Raw genomic sequence first — 12,209 nt, forward strand, 5'->3', positions numbered from 1 at the left:
CGGACGAACCAACAGGGTACAAACAAACAATGGCATACGAAGAACCAAGAGCTTTTCAAAATAACATCGCTGTGTTTTGTTTGTGTGTTTGTGTCTCCCAGCTGTTTGCTGCCGTGCTTGTTTGCGTGCAAAGAACTTTTTCTGTGCAAATCAGATAGTGAGAGGTATGACTCGGACAAGTAGGGCGAAAACAAACACACGTTCGCCAAAGAACCTCACTGAAATAAATCACAGAAAGAATATATAGGAATGTTTGTTGTACGGTTTGGTTTCGTGATAGCACATCATCAGCAGCAAACAGTAACAACAGCGAATGTTGTTGGATTCTAGCAAAGCCAAAATCATCCATAACAGACGCAGGCAAACAGTTGTTGAGTTGCCTTCGCTCAGGGCACACACACGTCGAGAGCAATTTCATTCAATTCGCATAGCTTTTATGAGGTGTTCTTTCCGTTCTATTGTCGTCGTCGGTGGTTAAACAGATATCGAGAGTGACAACGGCGGTAGTTTGTTATAATAAAAACCCCAAAAGAAATTTAAAAGGAATTATTTAAAATAACTAAAAAAAAAGATAACCAAAAGAAGCTTATTTGAAATTTACTTTTGTATTTGATATTTGTGTTATTCCTCCTTCAACTACATTTGTGGATACAAAAAAGTTCATGTCACAAGGATACTACTGAAAGCTTTCGACTAGCTATGCGTGTCTATGTGTTGGTTTATGTGTACAACAATATACGTATCTAAAGGATACAAGAAAAGCTTTTCATTGAGTTTTACAATGCAAATGTGATAACAGTTGATGAAATCAAGAATAAAAGCAAAGCAAACAAAAACAGAAAAAAAACGGAAAAGCCCAAGCATCGGGCATAAATTGTGTACACGCTCAACAAGAAAGATGAACAAAATTATATAAAAGTGCAAGTGAAATTAGAAAACAAATAAAAAATAATATATATATTTTTTAAAAAAGTTATACAAAATAGTAACAAGTGAATTTGTTAATTATTATCCCAACGTTAAGCATTTTAGTTTTTGATAAAAGTATTTTTTAATAAGCTATTCAAAACATTTCAAATAAAGTTAGAAACAAATTAAGTGAACAATATGGGAACTATGCCGACATTGGATCAAATCAAATTAGGCCTGAAGTAAGTTGAATATATACTACATATTACAAGGAAAACATTTTAAAAAGGAATTAATTTTACTCTCGCCATACACAATTTTTATACATATTGAAAAATATATATATAAAATATATTATTCCTTAACGAAAAGTATATATTTTATTTAAATTACGCCGTTAATTTTTAAAAGAAATATTCATAATTTCACCAAAAAGAAAAAAAATTTCATTTGTTATAATTAGCCATTTCATTTTATTTGGCATGACAAGACATTTTCTTTCAAGTGCAAACATATTTCCACCATTTCCGCAATAGACACCAACAACAATACAAGATTTGTTTTTTTCCTTAAATATTCTATTCTTTTATATTTTTTGTAGTTTTCTTTTTTATTTTTCTTATTTGACTTTATCGTTCGCTTCACCAATTGTCGGAAAATGAATTTTCGGTATAATTTATTGTCGAAATTTTGTGAAAAATATTGTTAATGAGAACAAAACCGCCAATAAAACGTTGCCTATACATATTGTCATTCACAGAAATCTTTAAGAAAAACAATCTTCTTTTTAAGACATAAATAAAAGCACACACATATTGAAAATGAGGGATGAGCGTGGTGTAGAGATGTGTAATTAGAAATAATACGTCATACCAATAAATTACAATATTTTTTATGGAATATGGAAAAGACGGAAATTTTTATAAGCTAAACCATAAAATAATTTCCAAAAAAATGTTTATCTAGGTTTAAACCTCAAAACTAGTACTGGGGTGGTAACGCTTTATTGGAATAATGCAAAAAACGTAAACGGTTAACAGCCATAAAATACCAACATTTTCTTAACTGACATCCCTAATGTTTGAGTCACCAAAAACATCAACAAAATGGAACAAATAAGCTTTTTATGTCATATGTTTATTTTATGTAAATGGAAGGACAATTTGTGTAGGAACTGTGTACACAAAAAATAAACAAACAAATAAACATTAACGTATGTTACGTCTCCAAAGTAATAAAACAGTTGTTTCAATAATATACCTATTCGATTGTCAATTGTTTATATTAAAGTTAATGATACTCTCAAAGTAATTAATGTAGTATTTTTTATTAAATAAGGGTTACCATGCGACCATTTTATTCGTTATATTAGGACAATATTTGAATACAGAAAATTTGGATTTATTCTAAGGTTAACAGAACAAATCGATTTGTTATCGTCCCTATAGTTTTCCTTTTTATCTGCTTAAGAGCGATTTTGTTGGCATTACAAGGGTTCTCAGAGTAGTCCTTGAAGTCCTGATGGCAACGTTACATCTTTACATTCCAAAATCGGTTCACAGCTATTGATACATCAGTCATTGGAATAACCATGTCCGATCTTGTAAAGTACTAATCTTCTAGATCAAAGTGAAATTCTGAGTCCATTTATATACATATGTCCATCCATCCATCCATCTGCAGTAATCACAGTAGCATCCAAACGAATTGAGATAGGACGCTAAAATTTGCAAAAATGCATCTTTTAGACAGGTCTAGTTCTAAGAAGGATTTTTTTTCAGCCCATGTTTTGGAATAGACCCCATACAACGGTACAAACCGATTTAAATTATATAGGAGTTTCTAACAACATTCTCTGACTGAATTAGCTGTAATTTGACGTTTAAGGTTTCCAACCGTACTGCCACAAATGAAAAACTATGATTTGCTTCAAAAAGTAACAATTAAAAAATATCAGTCGGCTTTGCCGACAGAGATATACCCTCAGCCTGTGTGGATTAAAATACTTTTTTTCAAAAAAAAAAAAAAAAAAAAAAACTTATTTATTTCAAAACTTTGGGCGTATGCATCGACAAAAATATGGATAGAATTAAAGCTCAAAAATTGGTATGGATATCGATAAATAGGGCTCTTTTATCACACTAGCCTACGAAAAACATAATATCGCTGTAAACAGGGCCACTAGGAAAACCTTCGGTAAAAATGTCCAAAGGATCCTCGAACCACACAAAAATGTTTAACATTTGTGTGGGTGTTACCACAAGGATTGGGCCAAATTTGAACATACACTAAGTTTCGACAATATTTAGAGATACAAAGTTTGGACAAAATCGGTTGCTTCGTCTATGAGAAATCGCGCGTACCATTTTAGCGAATATTTTCGAACTTTGGGGGGAGGTACCGGAAGAAGTGGACCTATAAGCACCACCTTCGAATTTCATCTAATTTCATATCCAATAGCGTGGACGAACGCAGTATTTGGTTCAAGCCCTCCAGCCACTCCATATGGTGCCATAGGGGTTTTTTACAACTTTTGGGATCTTTTCTCAAGAAGTATGGACTTGCCCTTGAAAAAACGTTTACTGTCGTTATTGAGGCAGTGAATGCAAGTTGCTTCAACAAACATCAAAGTGATTCGAGAGCAGGTCTTAAAGTGAATTTATCCATAATTTTGTGTGGGATGTTCCCGAAGGAGTGGACAAATATAGTCCATAGTCGCACCTGATATATATCTAGTAGGTATATTGGGATGTGTAAACTATGGATCAAATTGGTCAGTACCATAAAGGGTTATCATGCGCACAAGTTTTCCGAACATTTTTGAACTCTTGGAAGTAGGTACCTGAAGGAGTGGACTGATATGGCATATCTTCGAACTTAAACTAAGTATGGACAAAATATTATGAAGGCCAAATTTTGGACCGAATCGGCAGATACGTTCAAGAGTTATCTTGCGCTCCAACCACTACACACGGTGTCATAGGGTTTTTATTTGCAACTTTCAGGCTATTTTCTCAGGATGTATGGACTTGCCCATGATGAAACTTGTACCGTTGTATAGGGGAGAGTCAATAAAAGTTGCTACAACAAAAATCAAAGCGATTCGTGAACAGGTCCTAAACTGAACTTTTTCGAAATTTTGTGTGGGAGGTACCCACAGGAGTGGACCGATTGAGTCCATATGTGCAAAGTATGGACCAAATCGGTAACTTCCTTCAAGAGTTATCGTGCGCACAAATTTTCCGAACTTTTGTGGGGGTGGTACCGGAAGGAGTGGACCGATATAACCCATCTTCGAACTTAAACTAAGTTTGGACAAAATATTGCGAAAGCCAAATTTTGGACCAAATCGGTTCATCCGTTCGAAAGTTATCGTGCGCACCAGCCAGACAGACAGACGGACGGACATTGCTAAATCGACTCCAAATTGGCTGAAACACATTTCGTCCAAACATACTTGGGGTCTAAAACCATTATTTCGATGAGGCACATTTTGCCCGTATGAAAGTGTATATATCCTCGTTAGCATAAAACGGCCCACAGGGCTTCAGAATCGTTTTTTCCTGGTCAAAACTCTGCAACTTTTGAACGGATAGAGTTATTTTCATGATTTTTTTTTTGTTCGACAGATAGCACTTTCAGCTTTTGAACACACCAAATTCGGTCTTGCGGTTGCCGAGGAATTCAAGGTCAAAATTTAAAATTTGAGTTTTTTTGCATATTTTGTATCAAAATTTGAGTGTTTTTGAGTTTTTCATATGTTCTAATGTCATGTTCACACGAGCGTTTCAATTACGTTGTTCGCCTGTCGAACGACGTACACGAATTAACCCGTTTCCACGACACCATTCTTAATTAACAGAAACATAAACAAAATTTCCTTCATTTTTGTTTCCTTGTTTTCAGGAAAATTTGAACCGAAAACACATAAAATATACATTAAATGAATAGGAAAAGCAATAGACTTTCCTTCAAATGTATTTGAACTTCCATATCTCAAAAACGGTAAAACTTACGAAAATATCATAAAGGCGAATCTTGTGGAGAATTTTCTCTGCTACAACATTATCTTTAGACCCATTTACATAGAACTCGCGGTTTCCAAGCTAAATCGTGAAAACCTAAAGAACCCCTAAAAATGTGAACTTAAATCGCTATTTATTTGAAAATCCCTCCGGCGATTTTTTCTGTTTCTTGATATTTCTCATCTATGAGCATTGTAGTTTCAGAATCAGCCAAAATTTCCGAGGTGTAAGCACCTTTAAATTTGTTAAGGCACACCGTTTAAAGTAGACGCCGTAGAAGTGAAATTTGTTTTCAATTTCAACACACTTCATATTTTAATTTTATTTGCTCTTTGCTGGATTTGATCATGCGAACTTCTAATTTGTAGCCCAATACACTACACACTGTGCGTACGAACAGTAGAGTTGTTTAAACCCTTACATGTGCATTGGTTGCATCGATTTTAGGTAGTTTGAGGATTTTGTCAACATATGTCCAAGTTTTTGTATGGCCCCATAAAACGACAAGATTGGATGTCTCTTGGCATTTATGGTTAACAAAGATTAAAAACTTCTCCGTCAAAAGCTGTAGACATATGCCCTCGTTATGATATAGCCCGATTCAGGTATTAGCAAGAGTTAACTGCTCGATTTATCTAAAATTAGACATTGGGGTTTCCTGTAATCAAAAAAAAATTTTCCACCTAAAATTATGGGCTTTGGTAACGGAAAGAAAATTAATTATTCCATATAAGTTAAACCAGGCCCGGCCGAACTTAATGCATTCTTACTTGTTTATTATACCCTGCACCACATTTAGGTAAGGGTGATCATGTCATTGGGCATTTGTATGTAACGTGCTAAAGGAAACGAGATAGACACAAAAGGTGTTTTTAGGGATATACACAGAATTACTTTCTGAGTCTTCTTATGCATGTTCGCAACGTACAGGTCGCATTTCTTACCCGATTCGGGTAAAAATTGGGGAAGATAATTTTTTGTTGCCAAAGGAAGAACGCTATTGCTTTTGGTGAAAAGCGGATTTGGATATAGCTCTCATATATTTTTTCCCCCGATTTGAGGCATTTGATGCACCAAACACGCTATATACATTTGTCCGATTTCAATGATTTTGGAATTTGTGACAGAACTTGGTCTAGAAATATATGTGCAAAATTATCTCGAAATCGGTTCAGATTTGGATATAGTTCCTATATATATTTTCGGCCGAGTTAATGTATTTGATGCACCAAACGCGCCATATATGTGATGTAGGTTATCATATAGTCGGCCCAACTTTATTCCTTCCTTACTGGGTTTTTGTTTGTTGTTTGTAATTGTCAGTGTTTAATGTTAACGAAAGAAAAGATTGACTCGCTATTTGTTGTGCATAGAACTGTATTTTGTTAGGCCACAGTTAGGCCTTTCCCCAGTACATGGTATTTTACAGATTTAAGACCATTTTCCTACCTAATTTTCTATAATAATAAACACGTGACTCCAGGATTAGGATTTTGCACTATTATGTGTAGTTGTACTGATAACAATATCAGTTTAGCGCCTTTGGAATGAATTTCCTCCTCAATCTGAATTATTTTATATGTTGCACCCTAATGTGCAATGTCATATTATTATATGTGATTTTACAAACAGCTGTTTTTGTTCTGTTTATTTTGGTTCCTCGTGACAAATATTTATATTTGTTGGCGCTCAAATAACAAGAATAACATTTTGCTTTTAATTATGTACATTAAAATATGTTTATGTTTATAGAGTGAAATGCTTGTGAAATAAATTAGTTAATAAATTTATGCGAATTTACGAACTTCTAACTATTCACGACTACACAAAACATGTACATACATACAAAACATATGTATGTACTGAAGGTTATTTAACAGATAACCACAAATTTGATAAAAGCTAATGATTTATTAAAGCGTGAACACAGTTTTCTACGTCAACAGATTGACAACACGATCTTCTGACTGGACACGTTTTTTTAGATTTTCAGACTAAAAAAGATTTGAACTAAAAAAGATTAGATTTTCAGACTAAAAAAGATTTGAATTAACAAGTAAGAAAGTTTCAGTCATCTGTGCTGACGGAGATATACCATCAGCCGCTGACCAAAAACAAAACCAAGCCAAACACAATCATTATGTCGTATATAAAATATGTCGATTTTGAATCAAGCTTTAAAATCTGTAGGTACCCTAATGTGGCGCTATACCAAAACACAGACATATACCAAACCTTTAGAGTTATCTTATCTTAGCTATTTTATTATGTGCCGGCAGAGTTTTGGAGCTTTTGGGTCACTAACTCAGGAATTATTGACTTACTTTAGAAAAAAATTCTACCCTTATAACTGAGGCCGCTAGAACAACCTGCTGAAAAAAGAATCAAAACAATGCGAGAGGAGATCTTAAACTTCACTTTTTCCTAGGAAGGTACCCGAATGAGTGGACATATATAGTCAATATTCCAACCGGTTACATGACTGGATGAAATAAGACGATGTGCAAAGTCTGCACCAATCAGAAACTCCCTGCGAGAATTATCTTGCGAATTTACCATTTTGGTTGGTGCCGTCAGAGTTTCTTGGAGCCCAATTTGCCATTTTGGTTGGTGCCGTCAAAGTTTTTTGGGGGCCAATATCTCAGGTCCATACTTCCTGAGATATTGGCCTCCAAGAAACTTTGACGGCAAGATAAAAATTGTGCCGTCGTAAAGGGAGCAGCAAGGACAACCTACTGAAAACAATTTCAGAACCATCCGAGAGCAGGTCTTAAACTTCCCTTTATCCGAATTTTGTGTGCGGGGTACCCGAAGGAGTGAACCGATATAGTCCATATTCCAACATGATAAATGACTGGATGAAATAATACGATGTGCAAAGTTTGGATCAATCAGAAACTTTCTGCGAAAATTATCTTGCGGATTTGCCATTTTGGTTGGTGCCGTCAGGGTTTCTTGGAGCTTTTAGGCTAATATCTCAGGAAGTATGGACCTGCGCCCGAAAAAAATTGTACCGTCGTAAAGGGAGCCGCAAGGACAACCTGCTGAAAAAAAAACATTAAAACGATCCTCGAGGAGCTCTTAAACTTCACTTTATCCGATTTTTGTATGGGAGTTACCCGAAGGAGTGGACCGATATAGTCCATATTCGAACCCGATCTATGTCTGGAAGGAATAATTCGATGTGCAAGGTTTGGGCCAAATCGATTGTTCTTTCCAGAGTTATCGTTCACACCATTTTAGAGGAACATTTTGAACTTTTTGTGGGAGGTACCGGAAGGAGTGGACCGACATGGCCCATCTTCGAACTTAAACTAAGTTTGGACAAAATATTACCATACCCAAAATTTGTTGATCCGTTCGAGAAATATCGTGTGCCCCAGCCAGACAGACGGGCGGATAGACGGACGGGCAGACAGACGAAATCGACTCCAAATTGTGGCTTCTAAAACCGTTTTATCGATGAGGCACATTCTTGGTCGTATCCATGTGCATATACCCTCCCTAGCCTAAAGGCTGAGAGTATAAAAACAATTGTATTTGCAAAGACGATTTGTGTTGGATTTCAGCATAAAGATGGCTTTACATCGAAAAATAATTTGAGAAAATGGGTGCCTCAAACTTCACGACACGAGCGCCTGAGAAATAACCAAACTGCATTTATCAAAAAATAATACACTGGACACTGTAAAAACGATATTCTCTATGTATTTTGTAAAGAATTGGCAACCTGGTGCAAATTTTACCCTTTCAATGTGAAGGTTCAGGTTCTGAAACAGAGCAATATATAACCTGTTTATGGCGAACAGTGCGATCGTAGAAAAAAAAAATCAAATGTCATAAAAAATATTTGCTCTGTTCCAGAACATCCAAGATGCTACTATTTTTACTACGTTAACATTTTTTTCCTTTATGTTATCGGAAAAAATAGTAAAAATTCTTGCAGTTCTGGAACAAAACAATTATTAATTATTATTATTTTTCAACACTAACCTGCAGAACCTACTATTTTTGAATTTTTTGACAAAATTTATAAAAGAAAACATTTCTAAATTTCGAAGAGAGTAAGCTGGTACTCGAACAGACCAAAAAATATTGGGTAAAAATTACAACTGCAAAATTTGTTTAAGCTCTAGTTTTGGGGAAAATTGTCGATGTTCTATCTAATATTTCTACTATCCCCATGAGCTGTGAATCACGTGCCATGTGCAACGTGCATATCGAGTGGAATTTACATACATATGTATATGACCTAATTCTAGCAAATTATTTATTCAGGTGCACCTCGCATTTCATATCACATCTTCCAACTTTTCACATTGCATTTATGAATATTTTTACACATTATAAATTCCCATGAGTGTGAAGATATTGCAGAAGTGTTAACTTCACTATTACTTTCGCAATTAACGAATTAAAAAAAATTCTTCCAAGGCATTGTTATTAGTAATAAGGAAATATTTGCTTTACATTGTATACCAACCACAAAATATTTTCGATGTTTATATTTCCAGGAATACATCTTTAAGTATTACTCAGACTAAACAAAATCAATGCATCTCCCATTCCCATGGAATTCCCATTTCGTAATCAACATTTTATTTGTGTATCTTGCACAGGTGCAATAAACAAACCACCAGAGGGCGATAATCTATGAAATTGTATCAACAACATGAGGAGTACCGACTTAATTAGGTCAAACAAACGATTTTGTTTGGTATACAATAACAATCAAGATGAAAACCAGAAGCGAAATCCAGAAGCAAAGTTTGTTGTTTCAATGACAAAATTATTAATCTGTTTCTTAATTTGCCTAACCACACACATGGTTATATCCCGCCTATATTTATTATTTTTGTAATTACTTGGAAACAGATTATGTGGTAGTCAATCACTAAGTCTTTGATAACAACGCCTTGCTAATACTAATAAACATATGTAAATATACACATTATTGTGGTAATGGGATGTGGTTTCTGTGGGATTAGCTTAATCTGTCAGAATAGTTTACACGTGTGTATATTTCTAAGAAATATAGACTATTTTTGTATTTTCCAGAGAATTCTGAAATTTTTTGCATTCAATTATATATATAGGAACTCAAAGTTATCTGAATTTTGCAAATGAATAAAATTGGCTTTTAGGCCGAATATTAAATTTGCGGTATTTCTGATTTTTCTTCCTTTTGAATGTCAAGGAAAATAATACATGTACATAGATCGCATGTCGTTAGGAGTTGACTCAAATAATTTAATATAAACAGGTAAGAAAGGCGCTAAGAACTTTCGTTAATGGAAGTACTAGGCTCTTCCTTTTATTACTGGCAGGAGCAGAATATCTTAACTGATAATAGTCCCCTTGAAAGAGCTCATATGGTGCGTCATAGCTATTCTTCCCAAACATGGACCATGGACCATCCTTCTTTTCATCATAAACGTGTAATAAAAATTACCTACGAGAGTTCTGAATGTGTTACATTTACATTTTGATTCAAATTTGTTCTATTTTAGAGTATTGTACTTAAGATTTTCCTGAAAAAAAGTTGAACGACCCTATTATTCAATATTTATCTTTGACAATTAATTTTCAGTTACAACTGTGTTTTTTTGTAAAATTGTTATGCCGGGCATACACTATGGGCATGCAGGACCCCTTTCAATCCGATGAATTTTGTTTATTTTCCAAGAAACCAACAAATAATTTTTGAAAACAACAAATATTATTTGTGAGGAAATTAAAAATTTGGAAAACTTCAACCCAAAATCGAGTTCTGGAGGAAAATTCATCATTTTTGCAATATGGATTGAAGGAATGCCACACACTATTCAATCACACACTTACACAAGGGTTCATCGGTTGCTGTCCTGCATGCCCATAGTGTATGCCCGGCATTAGTTGTTGTAATTCATGCATATACCTTATATAAATTTGCCATGAATTTCTGTATCCTCTGGCAACACACAATATAAAATTATAGCAATCTGGCTTCGAAAACTTGACAAAATACCGTCAAAATACATAAAAATGGGCAATACCGACAAGACCTAAACCAGTATAGTTTTCTTCTTGAGAGTAAGGTTTCTATCTTCTGGGAACACAAAATTCCAATTAACAACTAATACGGTATAAAACTCTGAATAAGATTTTCAAAAATCTTAAATGGGGCCTACTTATATGGGGGCTACACCAAAACATGGATCTACACTGTCCAATTTTTTGCAAGGGATGTTTTGTACCTGTAAAAACCAAATTTCAGTTATTCCGGTTGAATAATGTGGCTAAAACTATAAAAATACCGAAAATCGGGGTAAAGTTCTATGGGGGCTATATGAAGACATGGGCCTATACTGACATATTGCTGGTGGAAATTGTATACCCATAACGAAGACCAAGTACCAAATTTTTGCCATTTCGGTGGGATATTGGAGCCAACATTTTCAAAATACCGAAAATCTGGAGGCACACTTCTGCGGTGGCTATATGAAGACGTGGACATATACTTTATTCTTTTTTCGAATATTCTATACCTTCACAACCTACAAAATACCAAAAATCGGGAAGTACCGTTCTACGGGAGCTATATAAAAACGTGGATCTATACCGACAAATTTCAAGCGAAAAGTTTTATATCCGCAACGATGACTAAATACCTAATTTCAGCCATTTCGGTGGGATATAGGAGCCAACATTTTCAAAATACCGAAAATCGGGAGGTACATTTCTGCTGTGGCTATATGAAGACGTGGACTTATACTCAATTCTCTTCTCGAATATTTTATACCCAGCAAAATACTAAAAATAGGGAAGTACCGTTCTACAGGCGCTATAAAAAGACGTGGATCTATACCGATAAATTTCATGTGAAAAGTTGTATATCCCCAACGAAGACTAAATACAAAATTTCAGCCATTTCGGTGGGATACTGAGGCCTCAATCTTCATATTCCAGCCATTAAGGTGATATATTGATTTCAAATACGGGGAGATACCCTTCTTTAGAGGTTATATGAAGGCAAGGACCTATACCGACATGTTTCAGGTGGAAAATTGTGCACCCCCAACGAAGACTAAATACTACATATGAGTTATTTAGGTGAGATATTGCTGCCACAACCTTCAAAATACCAAAAATCGGGGGGTACCGTTCTATGGGGGTTTTGTACCTCCAACGAATTCTAAATACCAAATTTCAGCCATTTTGGTAGGATAATGAGGCTTAAACCTTCAAAATACAGAAAATCCGGAGGTACCCTTCTATGGAGGTTATATGAAGACT

General features: G+C 34.9%; 1 protein-coding gene and 1 long non-coding RNA gene across 2 annotated transcripts in view; one reads left to right on the forward strand and one right to left on the reverse strand.

Moving 5' to 3' along the window:
* The window catches only part of LOC141391901 (uncharacterized), a 72,280-nt gene extending 67,603 nt beyond the window's left edge, over nt 1-4,677 (reverse strand). The window contains exon 1 of the long non-coding RNA XR_012409745.1: nt 4,451-4,677. This is a non-coding gene — a long non-coding RNA (uncharacterized lncRNA). The remainder of the gene's footprint in view (nt 1-4,450) is intronic.
* The window catches only part of alpha-Est9 (alpha-Esterase-9), a 43,000-nt gene continuing 30,883 nt past the window's right edge, over nt 93-12,209 (forward strand). Inside the window, exon 1 of the mRNA XM_073964522.1 lies at nt 93-1,151. Coding sequence (XP_073820623.1) covers nt 1,108-1,151 — 44 coding nt within the window. The 5' untranslated portion in view covers nt 93-1,107. The remainder of the gene's footprint in view (nt 1,152-12,209) is intronic.

The sequence above is a fragment of the Musca autumnalis genome, unplaced genomic scaffold, assembly GCF_047663935.1.
Source record: "Musca autumnalis isolate F117 unplaced genomic scaffold, ASM4766393v1 scaffold_1, whole genome shotgun sequence".
Classification (NCBI taxonomy): Eukaryota; Metazoa; Arthropoda; class Insecta; order Diptera; family Muscidae; genus Musca; species Musca autumnalis.